At 36.3% G+C, this 22,781-nt stretch overlaps 1 protein-coding gene across 3 annotated transcripts; it reads left to right on the forward strand.

Annotated features, from left to right (window-relative positions):
• The first annotated feature begins 1,137 nt into the window (after positions 1 to 1,137).
• Positions 1,138 to 19,284, forward strand: LOC129268832 (uncharacterized). Of its 3 annotated transcripts, none has more exons than XM_064104301.1 (9): positions 1,138 to 1,339; positions 2,053 to 2,293; positions 7,961 to 8,050; positions 8,937 to 9,188; positions 12,725 to 12,988; positions 13,842 to 14,060; positions 14,760 to 15,056; positions 17,255 to 17,330; positions 17,939 to 19,284. In XM_064104301.1, exons 2-9 carry the CDS (start codon positions 2,224 to 2,226, stop codon positions 18,033 to 18,035), a joined length of 1,365 nt encoding a protein of 454 aa, XP_063960371.1. In that variant the 5' UTR covers positions 1,138 to 1,339; positions 2,053 to 2,223; the 3' UTR covers positions 18,036 to 19,284. The 3 variants fall into 3 exon arrangements, with proteins under 3 accessions (XP_063960371.1, XP_063960369.1, XP_063960370.1); XM_064104299.1 differs by having other exon boundaries at positions 2,237 to 2,293; XM_064104300.1 differs by lacking the exon at positions 2,053 to 2,293.
• The last annotated feature ends 3,497 nt before the right edge of the window (positions 19,285 to 22,781 follow it).

Consider the following 22,781-nt stretch of genomic DNA (forward strand, 5'->3'; position numbering starts at 1 on the left):
AGTCACATATAAAGGATTTCGTAACAGAAAAAAAATGAAAAGCAAAAAAAAAATAAAAAAATAAAAAAATAAAAAGGTCTTCCAGCTCATCAGGGGAGGAAAAAAAAGGTCTTCAACCTCGTCAGGGGGGGGGGGGCAAAAAAGGTTTTTCAAGCTCGTCAGGGGGGGCAGGTATACGTTTTTTGCATTGGTTGTGACTCGTCAGGGGGGGGGCAGACTGGCCCCCCTGCCCCCCCCCCCTCCCCCGTAGGTACGCTAGTGTCTCAGAGCGATTTGAACAAGGAAACTGTATGATCTATTTGACAGCAGCGTCTGCGGGGCATCACGTTCCTACGGGTTCAGCAAGGTAAGTTCCTGGGCAAGATTCTAGTCACACTAAGTTCATTGACTGTAAATCGACCCATGGGATGTCAATTGAGACATAGTCATAGTATTGATCGGCTATGGCGGCGTCCTTGGTGTGACCAGGAGTAGTTTAACCTTCTGCGAGTTTTAAAGAGACAGAAAGGGCCTATGCAAACTAAATCATGGAAACTCTGCCGTCCAATGACATAAGGAAGCAACTCGATTGGTAGAATGAGTTTTGAGTACATGACAAAAAATGTGACATTGATGTGAAAATATATGGTTTCTTTTGGAATGTAAATATTTCAGTGCTGACCTTCATAACTGTGAATTCAGACTTTGGGGGACATGTGACTCTGATTTCTTTACCATCATGAGAGCATAGCGCATACATAAAATATTCCAATCAAGAAAAGGTTAATCTTGAAACACACACACACCCGCACATACTCGCCCTCACTTGCTTCCTCATGCCTTGGGACACTGGCGGAACCAGGGGGGGGGGGGGGCACAGTCGGCCCGTCCCCCCCCCCCCCTTTGAGAGGCACAATTACAATTTGTAATGTAAAAATGCCGTTAAAACACTGGAAGTGCCCCCTCAAAGTGAAGACCTTTTTATGCTTGTCAAAGTTTTTCCTCGGAAAAATGTGCCCTCTCCCCCTTTCGAAAAATCCTGGATCCGCCCCTGCCTTGGGACGGCCGAATGGCTGTCTGATTTTTGTGAGAAGAAAAAGGTTAAGACATGACATATAGGTGTCGTGTACACGTAGTGCAGTTACATCTAGACCTAGACACACACACAGTCTGATGCAACTCAAACACAAATTAACATATCAACACATATCCAGAATGTTCATGTTTTGAAAAACATTGGATTGAAGAAATCAATAGCAGAACAACCGTTCCTCCGTTTTCATGTTTTGTTTAATTTTCATGATTTTGACAGGATATAGTATCATCGGATCATCATCAGGAAGTGTCACCACAATTGGAAGTAAGTAGGCCTCCGCACTTTGTGTAATATTTTGACCTTAATTTTGATTAAATTGCCAAAAAGTTTGGGCCTATATATTTTGTTACTGATATATTAGCTAAAAGTTGAATTGCTACAGTTATTGAATAATCCAACCGGTCATGACGAGAACTACAATTATGATCCGAGAAAGGAGGGGCTGTTTCTCTCTTTATATTGTGAATTGTATTAATGTCATGCAGAATGGCCCAATATAGAAAGCAGGGGTAATGAGGGCGTTGCGTATGATATTAACCATAGGCAGCACCCTCTGGAAATCAGGTTGACAAAAAGAAAAAAAAAGGTGGTCCCAAATGATGGAGATTTACTTTTATTTTTATTTATTTATTCATTATTTTTTTTGCTTTTATTTTTTTCTGACGACGTTCCATTGGAACAAAAACCCAAATTTGAATTCTTATAACTTAACCCTTGACTCAGCGCACAAATTAAATCCTCCCTACACCCTTGTACACTATATAAGCACGCGGTTCACGATCATGGGAGTTTTTGCAATTCCAACTGAGACGGATTTTACAACATAAAAATCTATTATCAAAAGCCCTTCAGGAAAGCAGTCTTTGTCGAAATTCGGTGAATCAAATTGCAGTTTCGTTCTGGACTCTGTACAAACGACAAAATCGCTGAAAAATTATCCCACATCAAGAAAACAAAAGTTATTTTCTGAAAAACAGAGTACACAGTGCAGATACATGCCGGCTTACACAAAGTCCAATGCAACTCATATACACAAACATCACAACAGCGGCAAAGCATATCCATAATGCTGTTTTGACAAACATTGGATCGGAGAAATCGATAGTTGCAGCAGAAAACGGATTTCATCTTCTTTTTATTCAATTGTCATGATTATGAAAGGAGATATTACTATCGGATCATCATCAGGAAGTGTAACCACAGCAAAGATAATTGGAAGTAAGTAGGCCTCCGCACTTTGTATAATATTTATACCTCAATTTTGATTAATTGCCAAACAGGTTAGGGTATATATATGTATACATATAGCATATATATATATATATGTATGTATACATATATATATATATATATATATATATATATATATATGTGTGTGTGTGTGTGTGTGCGTGTGTGTGGGGGGGGGGTGAGTGTGTATGTGTGTGTGTCATCATAACGTTGAATTATATAATAGTTTTTTTAATATCCACCCGGTCTTCATGAAAAATGATCTGAAAAAAGTGAAAGGGTTGTATCTTTATTTGTTTGAATAGTATCAATGCCATGTAAGAAATTGCCCTGGTATAAGCTGCAGGTGCGCCGCACCCACAAGATTTTTTTCGGACGGGGGGGGGGGGGAAACTGTGAATGTTTTGGGCTGCACCCCATGGAAGTAGGGCCCGTCGGATAAGTTACTATAATGGTTACGTTGCCATCCAATGGTAACTACCATGGTAACGCTGATCAACAGCCAATCAAAATCGAGGATTCCATGAAAGATACCATTGGATGGCAAAGTTACCATAATGGTATCTTTTATGCAACGGGGCCCTGGTTGACAAGAATAACAATTAGGGATTGCTCCCTAGTAACGACCGTGGATTTTGGAGCAATAACATGTTTAATTGTGGGGGGGGGGTAGGCTTGTCGATTTTTTTCTGACGACGATCCCTTGAACAATCAAGCCCCCAGCATCTCCTATTAAAAAAAGGGTTTCGCCTGGCCCTGCTGTAACATGTTAGAAAATTGCATGCAGGAGCGGTTCCATCAGATCGCAATAAGATGAGTTGGAGTGTCAAGATGGCGCCACGGGGGGGGGGGGGGGGGGGGGAGGTTGAGGAGGATCGCCCTATATGATTTTTTTTCAAGTAGTAAAAAACATTGCAAAAAGGAGTAATTTAAAAAAAAAAAAAACCATTTATAAATAAATAAATAAGACCGATAAATTGAGCTATGCCCCAACGCCCCCTCCTAATTGACAAAAATAAATCTGGCACAGCCACATGCATAGAAACAGAAGAAACTGAATAAAATGAGAATTCGCACAAATTTCTGTTGTTCCGACAGCTCAGGGAGGGGAGGGGGTAGTGCCAATACATTTTATTTTATGGGGGGGGGGGTCAAGACGACCCACTGATGATGCAATTTTTTTTTCTCAGTTGACTATTAGGAGTATATAAGAGTGCTACATACATGACCTACATGGACCCCTTTGTTACTCCCCTTTTCACTATTTTGACCCCAAAAACAAATCATAAGGGCTCTAATTTACCTGCCTTTCAACATTTCGAGGCGTCCCGCCCGCGAAATTATTTTTCCCACCGAGTTCTGGACCAACATATGAATATTCATGACTTGCGTCTTCGGATTGAGAGTACGCATGCGCGTTGCTCAGAATGAATTAGCATCGTCAAATTACCGGTACCCTTACATAGTTACATAAGCCTTATAGGCTTAGATCTATATATACATCCAATTCTTAAACACTTATCAAACTAGCTGCCATTAATGGCAAGACATGTGCTAGGGTAGGGCTAGCTTAGGCTAGCGCATTAACTTTGCCTCAAATCTGGACCTGTCTAATGCCTAATACTAATATGAATAGCCGACTAATGCCATGGTTAACTTAGAACTTGTTAATTCCGAACTTTAATTGATTAGATTCCTATCCCGTTCATATTCTTTATAAGGCGCTATGAATGTTGTTGTTAGGTTGGAAAATAAAAAACTTTCAGCTCGCGCTTCGCGCTCGCATTCATTGTTTAGATTCTTATTCCGTTCATTATTAAGTGCTAAGAATTTCCAGTTTTTAGGTTGGAAATCAAAAACTTTCAGCTCGCGCTTCACGCTCGCATTAATTGTTTAGTTTCCTATCTTGTTCATATTCTTTTTAAAGTGCTATGAATGTCCAGTATTTAGTTTGGAAAAAAAAGTCAGCTCGCGCTCGCATCTATTATTTATTTAAATTTCTATCCTGTTCATGATTTGAAAAATGTGTTACGAATGTCCAGTTTTTAGGTTGGAATATCAAAAACTATCAACTTGCGCTTCGCGCTCACATTAATTGATTAGATTCCTATACTGTTCATATTCTTTTTAAAGTGCTATGAATGTCCAGTATTTAGGCTGGAAAATCAAAAACTTTCAGCTCGCGCTCGCATCTATTATCTAGTTAAATTCCTATTCTGTTCATGATTTGAAAAAGTGTTACAAATGTTCAGTTTTTAGGTACTTCCTATCCTGTGCTTAATTTGAAAAATTGTTACGAATGTCCAGTTTTTAGGTTGGAAAATGAATATTAGCTTATTTGCCATGGTTTAATAATTATGTCTAGTCCGTATACAAAACCAGTCCTAGATCTAAAAAAAATTTATCTTAGTTCTAGTCTAGTCTCTATATCTAGACTCTGATCTACGCTGTATCAGCATGGAACCACTAGTGTACCAAGGGGGGGGGGGGGAAGACTGTCCCTCTGACGAGTCACAACTGATTCAGGGGACGTGCCCCCTTTGAGAAGCCAAATTAATAATTTGTAATGTAAAAATGCAATGAAAAAGACGTATGTCCCCTTTTTTTAACGTGAAGATCTTTTTTTTTTTTTTTTGCTTGTCAATTTTTTTTTCAGCTAAGAAATCCATAATTTGGGGTGAAGACCCCTTTTTTTTTGGGGGGGGGGGGCTTGTCACATTTTTTCGCGGACGAAATATCCTCTTAAAAAATTGCCCCCCTTTTGGAAAATCCTAGGTACACCAGTGCGTGCATGGAACGTATTTTAACGTCAGGCACAAATTAACGTCAGTGATCTTGATCCCCGTCTTCACCCAAAATTAAGGATTTCGTAGCTGAAAAAAATTTGACAAGAAAAAAAAAAGATCTTCACGTTCAAAAGAGGGGACATACGTCTTTTTTCGTTGCATTTTGACATAACAAATTATTAATTTGGCTTCTCAAGGGGGGGGGGGCACGTCCCCTGGATCAGTTGTGACTCGTCAGGGGGGCAGTCTGCCCCCCCCCCTTTGGTACACTAGTGGTTCCATGCTGATAGCGCGTAGATCAGAGTCTAGATCTAGAGACTAGACTAGAACTAAGATATTTATTTTAGATCTAGGACTGGTTCTGTATACGGACTAGACATATTAAACCATGGTAAATAAGCTGATATTGGTCCAAACCTAATCAAACGTAAAGTTCGGAATTAACAAGTTCGAAGTTAACCATGGCATATTAGTCGGCTATTCCTATTAGTATTATGCATTAGACAGGTCCAGATTTGAGGTAAAGTTAATGCGCTAGCCTAAGCTAGCCCTACCCTAGCACATGTCTTGCCATTAATGGCAGCTAGTTTGATAAGTGTTTAAGAATTGGATGTATATATAGATCTAAGCCTATAAGGCCTATGTAACTATGTAAGGGTACCGGTAATTTGACGATGCTAATTCATTCTGAGCAACGTGAATGCTTACGATCGGCACTGGTCGAGGCCAAGTCCACGCGCATGCGTACTCTCAATCCGAAGACGCAAGTCATGAATATTCATATGTTGGTCCAGAACTCGGTGGGAAAAATAATTTCGCGTCCCGCGCCCGCCCTTACATTAATTCAATAAAACACTTTGAAAAGAAGGGATATTATGTTGTACCCATTTGGCAAAAAAAAAATGCAGTGGATGTTTCCTGTTATGGCCAAGTTCAGTGATTTGCGCGGATCAAATTTAGTACATGTCCCAAATAAAAAGCCACATGTTATATGAAATCTATAAATAATTACAGATGCGGAGGCGGAAATTATCGCCTCCTTTCAATAAAACGTGTGTGGCATTTCCCTTGAAACAAATGTAGGGTGGAACCACGCTGCTTAAAGATTTATAGAACGCTATTTACTACCAGAACCTTACAGTAGTGTAAATAACCATGCTTAACGGACAAGCCCACCCCCAAAAAGTTGATTTGAATAAAAAAGAAAAATCCAACAAGCATTACACTGATAATTTCATCAAAATCGGATGTAATATAAGAAAGTTATGACATTTTAAAGTTTTGCTTAATTTCATGAAACAGTTGTATTCATATCCTGGTAGGTATGCAAATGAAGAGACTGATGACGTCATTCACTCACTATTTCTTTTGTATTTTATTATATGAAATATGAAATATTCTAATTTTCTCCTCATGGTCAAGTGAAACAAGAATTAATTTTTCCATGAACATGTGGAATCATCATTGTTTGATATTATATTGTTCAGTCAAGTTGGTCCTTATTGTCAAATCTGTAAAAAATGAAATATTTTATAATTCAAACAATAGAAAACAAAAGAAATAGTGAGTGACGGACATCATCGACCGTCTCATTAACATTTCACTTAGTTGTGCATATCACTGTTTTGTGAAAAATAAGCGAAACTTTAAAATTTCATAACTTTCTTATGTTACATCCGATTTTGATGAAAAATTTTCAGCGTTATGCTAGTTTGATTTTTCTCTATTGATTCAAACTCAATTTTTTCCTAGGGTAAACTTGACCTTTTATTTAATGAGAACAATTTAACTTCGTTGTTTGAGATTAAAAAAAACTTGTTTCAACCGCTTTAATGTTCATAAAGTAAAGTTCGTTGTAAAAAAAAAATAACATAATAACAAACAACGTTTTTACTGCCATGGGAGTGGAATAGACACCCCAGCATGCCTAGACAGCTAATATATATATACATTGTAAAAAAAATCAAGATCTAGAACGGGGATCAAACCAAGAAGAATAATGTCTTTTGAAAATAATGAGGTGACTTGGGTATGTTCACACTGATGGGGGAGAAGGGGAGGGGGGGGGGGAGGTTGAAGAGAAAAGGGTTGTACTTCTTTTATTTTCAACAAACAATAATAACTTGAGGGACAGAACAGCACTTGTTAAGATAATGGCTAGAAATGGGGGTAAAAAAGTTTAGTTTGCCAATAATTTCAGGGAGCTATTTGAATCCCAAATCCATGATAAGACACCCACGGTATTAGGCCTATAGAGAAAAAGGCAATAATTTCCAAGTGGAAGAAATGAGAAAGAAAATGAAGTAGCTAACGTGACTCTCCTCAACCCCTTTTACTACTTCAGAGGTAAATACTCCATCCATGGTTGGCTCCCCCACCCCTCCCCCATCAGAATATTCTGGAGCCGCCAATGATTACCTGTCCCCGAATTCATGGTTTCAATCCAGGTCCTTTAATCTATCACAGTTGACCCCCTCCCCACCTCCTCGGCTCCTCCCTCCCCGGCATCGCCTTATTCCCGTGCCTCAATTAGATATCTTAGTTGACCCCCCCCCCCCCCCCCGCCCCTTCAATCAAATCAACCCAGGCAGAATATGCGTTGAAGTTCAAACTGTTTGTAACATTACACGGGATAATACCCGCAGGAAAACAGATCGAACGTAAATAACAGCCTTTTGTGTTTCCGTGATATGAATCAGATCAAGGTGTGCTCTGATCAAAGATTTCGCGTTGACGCTATCGAATGCTAACATGCAAGGTAATCTTATCAGTTCTGGGATTCATTGATCATGCAAGGCACATACACGGTTATTAATGACATTAAGACTCTTAGGATAACTTCGAAAGTTTGCACCTTTCATTTTTTCAGGCATTATGTTAATTGGGAGAGGAAACGCGCGAGGAATGGTTGTCTGGTTGATTGCGGTGGCGCTCACGGCAGTAAAGGTTCAAGGCCAAGGTAAGTTAAAGGGAATGATGACATTATGATCTCATGTTTAATTTAGGGCCTGTTACTTTTACGATGGACTCAAATTAGAGTATAGGTCACAGTCATATCCTCTTCAATAATTTAGTGACTTATATTTAAATATGTTATCCTAATTAATGTCCTTCGATTTTGTGCATGAACAAACATCCTTCTGCTAACATGACCTTTTATTATGTCATTGATGATTATGACAAATGCTATTTGTTTATGGACGTGTTGTAGATAGAGTGGGTGAGTATAGGCCTACGTTAGAACTTGAAATGGAATAATCTAAATATCATATTTTTGCTATAGCCTATCGATTTTTTGTTAAAGATGACGTACACAACATGGACATTTGATGCATAGGGGCGGGGGGGGGGGGGGGGGGGTCGGTTGTTGTGTGTACCAAGATAATATGGTCCGACCAGTCATATCCAAGCAAAAATGATATAAATAATTCAGTAATGACGTGATCATTTAATCATTTCTTCTTCATTCTTCATTTTTTTAAATAATAGTAATAATGATAATAAAAACAATAATTAATACTAATAATAACAATAATAATAATAGCAATATATATTATTATAATTATTGTTTTATTATCATTATTATTATCATTGTTATTATTATCATCATTATTATTGATGATACATAATAATAAATTGGTGCTTATAAAAGCGCACAATCAATTAAAACTGCTCTATGCGCTTTACATTTACAAATCACTCTCCAAATTAGTATTCTTATTATTCTTATAATTATAATTTTTATTATCATTATCATCATTATCATTATTATTATTATTATTGTTGTTATTATTACTATTATCATTATTAGGCCCTATCAGTATCAGTATCATTTTTACTTTCAGATACAACTCCACCGAATGTGACGTGCAGTGACACCACTACCCATCCCCTCTTTGTGAATAGTTTCTTTGGACTGAGCGAAGGTGTTTCGTACACCTACGAGGATGTGAACCCTGATCCTAGTGGTATATCTTATAACGTAACCACAGGGACATCGGGATATCTCTACCCACCTGGAAGAACACCCGTTACATTGATCGCAGTCGACATGGATGGTAACACCGCCACTTGTTTGTTCTACGTAGAAAATACACGTAAGTACGCGTAAATTCAAGGGGTAAGTTCACTCTGACGAAAAGTTTGTAGTAAAATCCCCCATCATATAACCCCCTCCAAAAAAAAAATGTTGGTGAAGATTTGAGGAAATACATCAAAGATTGATAAGGTTATTATAATTTTTAAATTTTGATTTTGTGATAGTATTTTCGAGCAGCCGCTCCATATGTATAAGATGCATATATTGTTTATATTACGTAATAATTTGTTTTCACTTCTTTTAGGAGCGGGTGCGAAATGATTTGTCTGTTGATGATATATACTAAACGTAAATAAAAACAATTTTCAACTTTATTTTGAGAAAATGACATTTTACTGACAATCTACTATACGAAATACGGGAAAGCAGCTCCCAGTTGACGGCACAAATAAAAAAAGTTAACATTCTTATCATATTTTCAAAATCTTTGATGGATTTACCTCAAACCTTCACAAATATTTTCATTATTTTTTTCTGCCATTTTTCGAATGAACTTTTCGCCAGGTTGAACTTAAACGGGGGAGTAAAGGTATATCTTCCACAGATTACTTGAAGGTGGAGGGGGTGGGAAGCGCTCTTGTGATTTTTCTGAATGATGGATTGGGCAAACTCTCAGAAATGTTTGATGCCAGATATGAACATACTAATCATGCCAACCGTTGGTAAAAAAAAATTCAAAAATATAAATTATGAACAAAATGAAATAGGAAACATTAAATAAAAATCCCATTAGCATGATAAGTGACGCGCAATATTCTTATCACCAGCATTTATAATGTTCTTATACTACACTAAAAAACGCAGTTTAAAATCTCATGTACTTTTTAAAGCCCGCCAATCTACAAGTTGTTTTAAGCTTTAAAAGTTTAAACCAATTTTTAAAAAGTTTACAAAATTGCTTGAAAGTTTGAATAACATGTTACAGTGACGGGCTTGAACAGCGTGTTACTTTTTGTACTTTGTATAACCAACCTGTTAACTGTTTTTTATCATTTATTTATTTATTTATTTTTACTGGGAGTATATGGGAGTACGAAGCGTTGACGCACTGCAAAAACTCCGGTGTTGATTTAACACCAGTCCGGAATCTATATACTGTATGTCCACACCAGAGAAGTATTGAAACAACACCAGTTTAGAATCAAACTATTGCTGTTTTAATAATAATTGGTGTTGTATAAACACCTATCTGGTGTTAGACCAAAACGAAACTGGTGTTGTTTAACACTTCTCTGGTGTGGACTTATATAGATTCCGGGCTGGTGTTAAATCAACACCAGAGTTTTTGCAGTGCGGGAATATTTATAAAGAGAGAAAGAGAGAGATCACGAGAGGGAGGGGGAAAAGAAATAGAGAGAGAGAGAGATAGAGGGAGAGAGAGAGAATTGGCTGAGATTTATAACTTTCAAAAATATGAATTTGATCAATACATCAAATTCTGCTTCCTGCATTATACTGTAGGCTTTCCCTCTTTTGGCTCCATGAAGTCAGATATTAATTTGCAGCCTATCAGCGAGGACACCTCCCCTGTGAGGGAACAACAAATTATTGGATTAACCCTTTAACCTCATTCTGTCATCCATTGTGTATGTCTAATGATTGCGAACCGATTTTAACGGTCTACAGTTCTGCGTTCTGAGTTTGTACATGATCGTGGTATTTGATATTACTATTCTCTTTTGTCAATTTTCCAAACGCGGATCGGGGGGGGGGGGGACAGCCTTTTGAGAAGCAAAATTAAAATGTGTAATGTAACATGACATTGAAACCTAGATGTGCACCCCCCCCCCTTCGAAATTGAAGACCTTTTTTTTCCTTGCTTGTCAAATTTTTTCGGGGAACGAATTATTCTTAATTTGTGGTTGAAAACCTTTTTTTGGGGGGTGGGGGAGGGGGGAGGGGGGCTTGTCAAAATTTTCCTTCGAACCCCCCCCCCCCCTTTGGGAAATCCAGGATCCGCCCCTGGTTTTCGTCCGTGTTTACAAAAGAGAATTCGGAGTTGAAAATGACCCTTTCCACGAAAGTCTGATAAGTAGATATCTCCACCCCCAATAAAAGTCGATTTAAATAAATAAGTACAAATCAAGTAGGCAACACTGCCAGTCATTTCGCACACGGATGAAAATAAAGTGATTATATTTTGAGGTTTCATTTTGGAGGTTGTATCATTATAATCGTTTCTGCCTGGTAAGTTTTGTGGTATGTTTGCAATGCCTGACTTGATAATCAACGTTTACATTGTATGTAATTGTATAATCAGCATAATATTTTGTTAAAGTTCGCCATGACAAAAAGGTTCAATAAACATAGAAAAGGTATAATATAGAACATCAGAATCGGGCGAAAAATAAGAAACTTCTAATATTAGGTCTCACTTTTTGAGTCTGGTATTATCATAGTGATATATCTTCTTTTTTTAAAAAGAATTAAAGGGCAATTCCACCCCAGAAAAATGTTAATTTGAATCAATAGAGATAAATCAAACAAGAATAATGATGAAAATTTCATCCAAATCGGATGTAAAATAAGAAAGTTATGATACTTTAAAGTTTTGGTTATTTTTCACAAAACAGTGATATGCACAACTGAGTAATATGCAAATGAGAGAGTTGATGATGTCACTCACTATTTCTTTTGTTTTTTATTGTTTGAATTATACAATATTTCAATTTTCACAGATTTGACAATAAGGCCCCTCTTGGTTGGACCACAAAATGTTCCAACAAATGGTAATTCCAAATGTTCATGGAGAAATGAAACCTTGTTTCTCATGACAATAAGGAGAAAATTGAGATATTTCATATTTCATATAATAAAATACAAAAGAAATAGTGAGTGGGTGATGTCATCATTTCCCTCATTTGCATACCAACTAGGATGTGTATATAACTGTTTTGTGAAATTAAGCGAAACTTTAAAATGTCATAACTTTCTTATTTTACATCAGATTTTGATGAAGTTTTCAGAGTTATGCTTGTCTGATTTTTCTCTTTTTATTCAAATCAACTTTTTGTTGGGGTGGACTTGTCCTTTAAATGTTGTGCTTATAATGGCTGACTTCAGCATAAGCGTTTCCATTACAAAATATTATAATACTATAATCACCATCATCATCATTTTAAAGTAAGTTCACCGAAATTGACAAAAAAAGATAAAAACAAAATAATCATGACTCTGCATGCAAATTTCAACTACAATGAAACAGTGGAGTATTTAGTGACGGCACCAAGATTTTCAAAATGGGGGGGGGGGGGGGAGTTAGTGGGATGTAAAACAACATTTTGGGGCAGAGGCGCATTTACTATCCTACATTTTTTCTTCACTTTGCCCAATTTCTTGGGGCAACGGGAGAGGGGGGAGTGGGAGGGGGCAACGCCTCTGAAGGGGTGGGGGCAGGTAAGAGGGAGGCACTCTGCCCCCCCCCCACCGTCTCCTCGTCTCACGGAGCTATCATGTATTCCGTGTACATTTTGACAGCCTTGAAATTACCTAAATTGTTTATAATTATTTTTCTTCCCCCACATACATTATTAGTGACCGAGCTACCAGTCAATTGCCCCGACCTAAACCGGACCGTTCTCACTGATGTCGGGCAACCCACCTACGCGTACTTCCCTGCAATTGGGCCTGGTGACGTCACAAAGAGTAAACCGCAATACAGATATCACGGCGCCGCGGTTTCTGTTGATTCCGTAATTGCTGTCGGTTTTGGACTGGATGTGGGAAGTCATGTTGCCACCCTAATCATCTACGATGACGTCCTAAACAAGACGTGTTCCGGTTACATTGTTGTACAAGGTAAACCTCTGATAGAACATTGTGGTATGGGTCCTGATTGGCTGAATCTTATCACGTGATTTTTTTTCTTGCCTCACAATGAATGTTCACATTGTTTCAAATATATTTTGGGTAAAAAAAAATCTAACCGATAATTTCGTTAATGTCCCACTTCGGCTACGTCAACTAGGGGCGACATGAAGGGCACAATGCCCTAGCTATGAATTTTGTTTAAGTAGTGGTTAAAATAGGGGGAGGGGTAATTTCTTTCATTTTTCCCCTTTCAAAATGAATGATTTATAAGAAAAATAGAGATAACTTGATATTGTTACTTTATACTGCCCCTGTTATTCACCTTTACGCACATCCCCCCCCCCTCCCCCCGCTGTCAACATTTTCTGGCACTGCCCCTGCCTACAAGCATCGTTGGGTGCTCTTAGTGTGATCGTATCCTGACAATTACCAACAGAGTGTCATAAGGTGTCGTGGGCGGAAATCCCAGGGGGACGGGGGGGGGGGGGGCGTACCCCTACTCAAAAAAAGTAGGGGGACACAATATCACAATAATGTCCCCCTAATATTTTTGGTCTTTTATGATTGAAAGAAATACATCATTCAAAATCGAAATAGAACGTGTATTTTGATCGAAATGGCGTTACATTTGGGGTGATAACCTTTTTTTTGCTAGTCAAATTTATTTTGGTCGAAATGACCTTACATTTTGGGTGATAACCTTTTTTTTTTTTTTTTTTTGGGGGGGGGGGGCTAGTAAAATTTATTTTGGTCGAAATGACCTTACATTTGGGGTGATAACCCTTTTCTTCTTCTTCTTTTCCCCATCCTCATCCTCCTATTTTTTTCTCTTTTGAAATAGACACTGAAAAGCCCAACGTGACGTGCCCAGAAAATATCACGGAGAGCTCAACAAATGTCATCGACTATTCAGCGACTGCAATCGACAATGTCGGAGCTTCTCTGGTGTATCAACCAGATTCTAGTAGTAGGTTCGATCCAGGTCTAACCCTGGTGACTGTAATGGCGCAAGATCAGGCTGGACTCACGGACACCTGTTACTTCTCGGTTGAGATAACATGTAAGTTTATACATGTTATATAATCAAACATGTGTGGTGTTAACCGGTGTTCAGTGGTTCAAGACCAGTTTGTTCAACACTGTGGGTATTTACTACACCTTTGTATGTTAGTCAATGTTATACACTGCAGTGTTTTGCATCAACACAATGGTATTATTTTGACACCTTATAGGATGTGGTCCTCGTAGGACAGCAACTGGCATGACCGGTGTAAGTTTTAACACCACATTTGTGTACAATTCTAACAAGGCCCTTAAAAACAGTGTATCATAGTGAGGCTTTCATGGCCGGAAGCAGAACAATTTTCCTGGGGGGGGGGGGCAGATGATAAAAAAATATTGAAGAAACTCGAAAGCGGAGGAGCAACGATCAGTTAAATTTCTTTTTTTTGACTAGTGATTGTGCAATTTTGATGTGATTTTTATTGAAAAGTATAGAATAAGTGAATTGAATTGATAAATCGTTCGTTCATTAATTCATTCACTCATTCAATTGTCCATTCATTCATTCACTCATTCATTCAATCGTCCATCCATTCACCCACTCATTCACTCATTCAGTTTTCCATTCATTCATTCATTCAATCAATCAACCTATCAGTCAATCAATCAATCAATCAATCTATCTATCAATCACCCTTTCACTCATTTGTTCAATCATCCAGCTATTCATTTGCCCGTTATATTTTTAAATCCTCAGTAACCGACATACCTGTGGAATGTCCTGACGTGTCAACAATCCAACTCGACTCATCGCAATCAACCTACCAGTACCAACCTTTAACCATTGACAATCTCACATTCATGGAGGAGACATATCAATTCTATGGTGACGTCACAATAGATGTGACGATCAATGGCACATATAACTATACACTCTCTGTTGGGACTTACGCCCTTACAATCGTGATCGATGATACCGTCTTAAACAAAACATGTTCATCGTTGATCAGAGTGAGATTGAGGGAAGACGACGATGACCGGAATTTGAATGGAAGTAAGTTGAAATTATTGACATTAATTTTGTCAATAAATCCAGGGGCGGATACATGATTTTTTTTCCGGGGGGGGGGCATTTAATAAAGGTAGTCATCTCCTCACCCACCCCCAAGAACAAAATAAAAGAAAGGGCACTATAAAACTCACATGGTGCAGTTTCATGAAAAATATTAGATTATAAGGGGGAGTCCCCCGTTGCCCCTATAGATTCGTGTTTGGTGGTCAATGAAGATGGTGAATATGATGCGATGATGGACGGATGAATGATGATAATGATGATGATGATAGTGACGAGCTATCTTAATGAGAGTGATGGCGATGGTGTAAATAGAAGATAGTGACGACGCAATAATAATCAATGATTGCGATAATGATGATAAAGATTATTATTATTATTATTGTTATTATGATGATGATGATTTATGATAATGATGATAGTGACGAGCTATCTTTACAATGATAGAATAGAAGATAGTGACGACGATGACAAAAGTAATAATAGATGATAACGATGATGAGGATGATGATTAATGATGATGATAGCGACGAGCTATCTTAATGAGAGTGATGGCGATGGTGTAAATAGAAGATAGTGACGACGCAATAATAATCAATGATTGCGATAATGATAAAGATTATTATTATTATTATTGTTATTATGATGATGATGATTTATGATAATGATGATAGTGACGAGCTATCTTTACAATGATTACGATGATGTAGGCCTAAATAGAATAGAAGATAGTGACGACGATGACAAAAGTAATAATAGATGATAACGATGATGAGGATGATGATTAATGATGATGATAGTGACGAGCTATCTTTACAATGATTACGATGATGTAGGCCTAAATAAAATAGAAGATAGTGACGACGATGACAAAAGTAATAATCGATAACGATGATTGCGATGATGATGATGATGATTTATGATAATGATGATGATAGTAACGAGCTATCTTTACAATGATTACGATGAATGTAGGCCTAAACAGAATAGAAGATAGTGACGACGATGACAAAAGTAATAATAGATAACGATGATGAGGATGATGATTAATGATGATGATAGTGACGAGCTATCTTTACAATGATTACGATGATGTAGGCCTAAATAGAATAGAAGATAGTGACGACGATGACAAAAGTAATAATAGATGATAACGATGATGAGGATGATGATTAATGATGATGATAGTGACGAGCTATCTTTACAATGATTACGATGATGTAGGCCTAAATAGAATAGAAGATAGTGACGACGATGACAAAAGTAATAATCGATGATAACGATGATTGCGATAATGATGATGATGATGAGGATGATGATGAAGATGATGAAGATTATCATAATGATAGTGATAACGAGGAGATCGTACGATTTGCAGTGTACGATACCCCTCAGGAGATCTTACGATTTGCATACTACAATCACCATACAGATCGACACCTAAACACATCAACAACAGTAAATTGGGCGCAAGCTTTGTATCTCTGGGATATCACGTGTTATATTGCCATTAAAGGGGGTACTCCGGGCTGAAAATATTTATATCTAAATATTTAGAGTAAAATTCTCAGAGCAAAATGCTCAACATTTCATCAAACTCTGATAACAAATAGCGAAATTATTGAATTTTAAAGTTTAGCAACATATTGTGAAAACCGTATCAGGATATCTACCTCCTGTACATCTACCCCCGGACATCCACCCTCTAGGGCAAGTTCTCCCTAGGACGTCTACCCCCAGACATCTATCCCGGACATTTACCCCCGGACACGTACTCCCGGGGTACATGTCCGGGGGTTAATGGTCAAAATCAGTTGTCAATCCATTTTTTTTTTTAGTTCTTGGAGGAAAAAAATTGAATAAACCTAATTTCATACAATAAAATATAAAAGAACGAGTGTTGTAGATATCAGTTTGCTTATTGAATATTCATGAAGACATGTCTAGACCGTCATATTTCACCGGAATAATGCAAATCTTTAAAATGCCCAAACTTTGTTATTCCTTGCTAGATTTCTATCAAGTTTCATTTTTATTTCGTCTGTTATTTCTTCATCTGTTCAGATCATTCTATTTTCAGCCTGGTGTACCCCTGTAATTGTATGTACTCTTGTACCTTTTTATTAGATGTGAATGAAGTAAATTTGAATTTTGTCTTTTCCAATATATCCTCACCACAGGTCCCATCTCAACAGTTGTCATAGTGATTATCACGTTTGGTGCAGTACTCCTAGCTGTCTTTGTCGTCGGGTGTATGTAAGTTATCATCAACGAACGTAGAGGGCGACATCACTTTGCTAAGTTTTAACGCCCTCTACATTGGTCGGTTATCACATAAACATAAACTGGGCGTTGTAGCGTGCGCCTGTAATGCAAGCTATGGGGAAGTTACAAATTGGTGCAGAGGTTCGAGGTTCGAGCCCTGGTCACGTCTTTCGGATGGTGACGTTAAAGGTCGGTCCCAGACGTCAATAATCATATCTGATTGATACACGTCTGACAAAACTCAAATACACACACACACACACACACATAAATAGATAACCTTACTGATCAGTAGTTAAATCAACACAGTGAAGAAAGACCGGAAGAAGAATCGGATGATTGGTATTATTCGGTATAATATAATACAAATAGGCCTTTAACAAAATTAATAGGTTGACAAATAAAATATTTCCATTGCTATATTCAATATATCACTTATCATAATTGTCATCAAACATGTTTAGCCTATTTATAAATTTCTTAATCTTTTTAAATTCAATTTAAATCATTATTACCATTTCATTAGTTATTGAATTTATTCAAGTTAGTCTAAATAAGTTGAGTTACTTTTAAAACGGTTATTAACTTCTTCTCTACAGTGTTTACCAAGTAAAGAAAACGAACGCAAGAGGAAAGGAAGCTGTCAGTAGGCCTGAAACAGAGACTATCAACAAGAAGACGACTTCAACAGTTTGATAAAAAAGGCCTATTAGTGTCTATCCATCCACGTGTCCATATTCAAGATTATTATTACGCCTATAATGAGGACAATGATGACGATGATGACTTCGATTACGACGATTGCTGCATACTACGTGAATGAAAATGATGATTGTAAAATAAAAGTGGCAGGAAAATTTTAAAGGAAACCAAAACCCAAGAGGAGAAGCAATCTTATTGGAAAGAGTAAAATTCAAGGAGCAATCTAAAACTTGTTTTATCAAAATCGGTTACAGAATAATCGAGTTAAGAAAGCTTGAAAACTCTTGTTGAACTTTCTATGGGGATCCTCAAATTGGCAAACGTGCTTCAAAATGTCTGATTTTGTGGACAACTCTCCATTTATTTTGAACACAAATTTTCAGATATTCCTCATTATTTATCAAATTGCATGTTGCCTCCTTCTGAGCAAAACATATGTCATGGGAAAATACCATTCACACCATATATGTCAAGGTCAGGAGCAGATAATGTGAAATATGTAAAATAAAGGGGAAATTCTGAAAATGTCTATACAACACAAATAGAGAATTGTCCAAAAATCAGCCATTTTGAAGCACGTTTGCCAATTTGAAGATCCCCATTGAAAGTACAACATGACTTTTTAAACGTCCATAACTTGCTTATTTCATAACCGATTTTAATGAAGCTTGTTTTAAATTGTTCCTCTCATTTTAAAATTTTTCCAATAAGATTGCTTCTTTTCTAGGTTTTGGTTTCCTTTAACGACTAATGATGATGTTCATGATAGTGATGGTGATAGTGTCTTTGTGATCACGGTGATATGGTGGTTGATAATGACAATGATGATGGTGAATATGATGACGATATAGACGATGACGACGACGATGATGATGATTTTTTTTTTTAGAAGAGTACTACGTGTATCCTCCTGAAAGGGATTGGCCAAAATAAGCAATCGCCAATGTGAATATAGTTGTCCCACCTAAACATTTTTAAAGGTCAAATCCACCCAAACAATATTAAGTAGATTCGATGAAAACAAAACTACCAAGCTTCAAAATTGGACGTGAAATAAGAACGTTTTTGGCATTTCTGAGTTTTATCTAATTTCACAACAAAGTTATATTCACAACTCGGGCAGTAAGCCGCAGAATACAAATAAATAAATGAGGGAGTTGAAAGAAGATGTCATACACCATATTTGTATATATACATATACACACACACACATATATATATATAGAAAGAGAGAGAGAGAGAGTGTATATATATATATATATATATAATATATATATATATATATATATATATATATATATATATATATATATATATATATATATATATATATATATATACGTACATGTCCCAGCAAAACTTTTTTTCGATTCAATTCAATTAAACATTTATTTTCTTCCGATTGACATGTAAATATAGTATATAATTTCAAGGTCAAATCCACCCAAACAATTAAGAGGATGTTGATGAATACAAGACTATCGAACAAACATCATATTTGAAAGTTCATCAAAATTGGACGTGAATTGAGAATGTCTTGCCATTTTTGATATTTATCTTATTTTACAAAACAGTTTTGTGGACAACTTTACAGTATACAACTGAGGGAGCACCACATGCATTTTTTAAACTTTTCATTTTGTGAATTGTATAATAATTTATTCCTTAATTCCTTTTATAGTGTAAAACATTGGTTTGAATGCATGGAATCGCCATTTCTGTGTTTATCAAGGGTCTATATTATGAAATGTACGAAAAGCTAGGTATAATATCCTTTGTTTTCGCTGTTTCGTTGTCTATTTGTGTATATGTATTTTGCTAAGTATATCGCAAATGTACAAATAAATCAATAACTATTATATCGGACCATATACTTACAAGTTAGTTTATAGTGTTTCTCATTTATTTTGTATAATTATTATATAGTGTAAGACAAGTATGTGACATATACTTCTTAAATATACATTGAAATAATATTTTATTTTGTGAATTGTAGAATAATTTATTCCTTAATTTCTTTTAGTGTAAAACGTTGTTTTGAAAGCATGGAATGACAATTTTTGTGTTTATTTATCAAGAGTCTTTATTATGAAATGTACGAAAAGCTAAGTATAATATCCTTTGTTTTTGCTGTTTCGTCGTCTGTTTGTGTATATGTATTTTGTTAAGCATATCGACAATGTACAAATAAATCAATGAAACTATATCGGACCATATACTTACAAGTTAGTTTATAGTGTTTCTCTTTTATTTTGAATAATTATTTACCATATACCGTGTAAGACAATTATACTTCTTGAATATATATTGAAATAACCGTGGTATTCTGATAATTAAACCTAAGTTTAACCCCATATATTAAACTAGAATTTTTCAAGCACACTTCTATGGAATGCTGGAATTCATAATTCGTGGTAATTATAATGCATAAATTAAATTATTAAAAGTAATAATGCTTTTGTATTTTCCTATTCTTCCCATTTCAAGACTGAAATATTTTCTTATCACTTTTAGCAGCAGAAAAGGAATAATTTTTAATTGGTAAATAAGTTGACAACTAGCACCCCATAAGTTAACCCAGGTTTAGCTAAACTATGACCATGAGGATATCACCCATAATCCCCCCCCCCCCCCGTTCCCTCGCTACTTTTTCACTGGGTTTGTGGGCCGTTTCAAAACAGTTATCCTCTTTCTTCCCCTATTCATTTTCCCCTTATATTTCTCTTTTCTTCCCCTTAATTTCCCCCTCTCTTTCCTTTTACCCTTTATTTTCTGAGGAGAGGGGGATAAGATAAGCAAAGAATCCCCTTGATCCGCGCTTGGGCTGTCCAACAACTCTCCATTAACAAGTTTCTTGCGTTGTGTCATCGTTATGTTCTCAGTTTCCAACTCGACTGGCCAATTACTGTCCAACTACTACTATTGTGCTATTGTGCTTTTGTCCAAGTAAAAAAAAAGGGTTTCCAACATTGTGAACGTTAATTGTGTCATTTTCGAAAGTCTAGTTTCCAAAATAACTTGTGTCATTATCTTACTTTAGGCTGTTTCATGTATGTATGGATTTTGTTTTTATTATTGTGATTTTTACTTAATTGATTATCCTCAATTATAAGGGTCCCATTTATAAAGAAATTAGTCAAGGAACAAAGGAAACTGCCGCTTTATTATTGACCCTCAAAAAAAAAATCGGTGCATTTTCTATTTCATGGAAATCTATTCGGTCTGATTCATTTTCTTGTTGGATTTATTATTATTAAAATAAAACGAATAAATCTGCACTCGAAATCACATATCCAGATGGCCTTCATGGTCATTATTTTAATACAGTCTTTGTTCAAAGAATATCAATAGAATTAAGCTGTACTTTTTTACTTAAAAAAAGATCAATTTCTCTCGGCTCAAATCTAAACAATATTATAATTACACAGGTTCCCAAAATAATTGTATAAATATCTCTTCTTCCTCATTTTCGTTAAGCTTCTTCTTCTTCTACTACTACTACTACTACTACTACTACTACTACTACTACTACTTCTTCTTCTTCTTCTTTTTCAGATATAGTTTTATGTGATGCACAAAAATAAATTCAGTCGTCTTGGCTCTAAAATAATACAGTTTGCATAAAAAAGAAATGTATAGGCCTACAATATCCAAGTGGTTCATGCAATTTTGGTCTTTTTAAAAGTTTTTTTAAATCAAAAATTGATTTATATTATTATCATTTTTAATTTGATTATCCTGAACTATGAGGGTCCTATTTATAAATAAACGAGCAAATAAATGCATATCCAGATGGCCTTTATGGCCACTATATCAATACCATCTTTGTTCAAAAGAATATTCATAATATTAAGTTGTACTGTTTGGCTTTTAAAAAAATCTCTCAGCTAAAATTTACATAATACTCTTATTACACACGGATGTTCCAAACTTTATCTTTTTCTTTTTCGTTTTCATTTTTACGTCTTCTTTTTTAATTCTATTTTGTGCACAAAAATCAATTCAGTCGTCTTGCTTTAACATGATACAGTTCGCATTAAAAAATGAGGTGCAAGCCTACCGAGTGTAATTGGTTCATACACCTACCAAAGATTAGATCTTACTTCAGGCTATTTCATGTAGTTTTTATTATCATGATTTCTTGTTTGATTATCCTTAATTATATTCATAAGGGTCCAATTTATAATGAAACGAGTCAAGAAAGTACAGGGAAAATATGCCGCATCTATTATTTACCTCCAAAATCAGGTGCATTTTAAATTCATTGAAATTATTCCGTCTGATTTCATATTTCATTCTTGAATCAAAATATTGAGAAATGATCATTTTCTGTTCTATATCTCGATAATAGAATCAGTTTTCACTCAATATTTCGTTTTTGCTTTTTCCTTTTTGAAATCCGAAAAACGAATTATCTAACAGTACCTTGATTCTATAGGTATGCTCGCGAGAGCTTGACTACAGAAGAACTCATACCTATGGTCGAGGGATAGGAACCAGGGGGAACCAGATGCATATGGTCGAGAGATCTTATGGTCGGGTTAGCTGTTTGAGCTGACGGCAAAGAGTCGTAGCCGTCTGGTGGTTGCCTGGTGGTAGTACTGGCAACTTAAGATCGAAGCTTGGTAAGAGTCAACTGTGGCAGTATAATACTCTGGCAAACGGATCCGCAACTAAAGTTTAGAAATCGACGTGGCAAAACCTGCCAGCATGAGGAATCCTGACAAGAACGAGCTGCTG

The sequence above is a fragment of the Lytechinus pictus genome, chromosome 9, assembly GCF_037042905.1.
Source record: "Lytechinus pictus isolate F3 Inbred chromosome 9, Lp3.0, whole genome shotgun sequence".
Taxonomy (NCBI): Eukaryota; Metazoa; Echinodermata; class Echinoidea; order Temnopleuroida; family Toxopneustidae; genus Lytechinus; species Lytechinus pictus.

What these genes read in the sequence shown, in the direction of transcription:
- LOC129268832 (XM_064104299.1), top strand. Translation starts at nt 1,261, where the DNA reads ATGTTTTGTTTAATTTTCATGATTTTGACAGGATATAGTATCATCGGA. An exon ending in AAGTGTCACCACAATTGGAA is followed by an intron (nt 1,340 to 2,236) that starts GTAAGTAGGCCT and finishes TGATTATGAAAG; the next exon opens with GAGATATTACTATCGGATCA. An exon ending in GTTCTACGTAGAAAATACAC is followed by an intron (nt 9,189 to 12,724) that starts GTAAGTACGCGT and finishes ATACATTATTAG; the next exon opens with TGACCGAGCTACCAGTCAAT.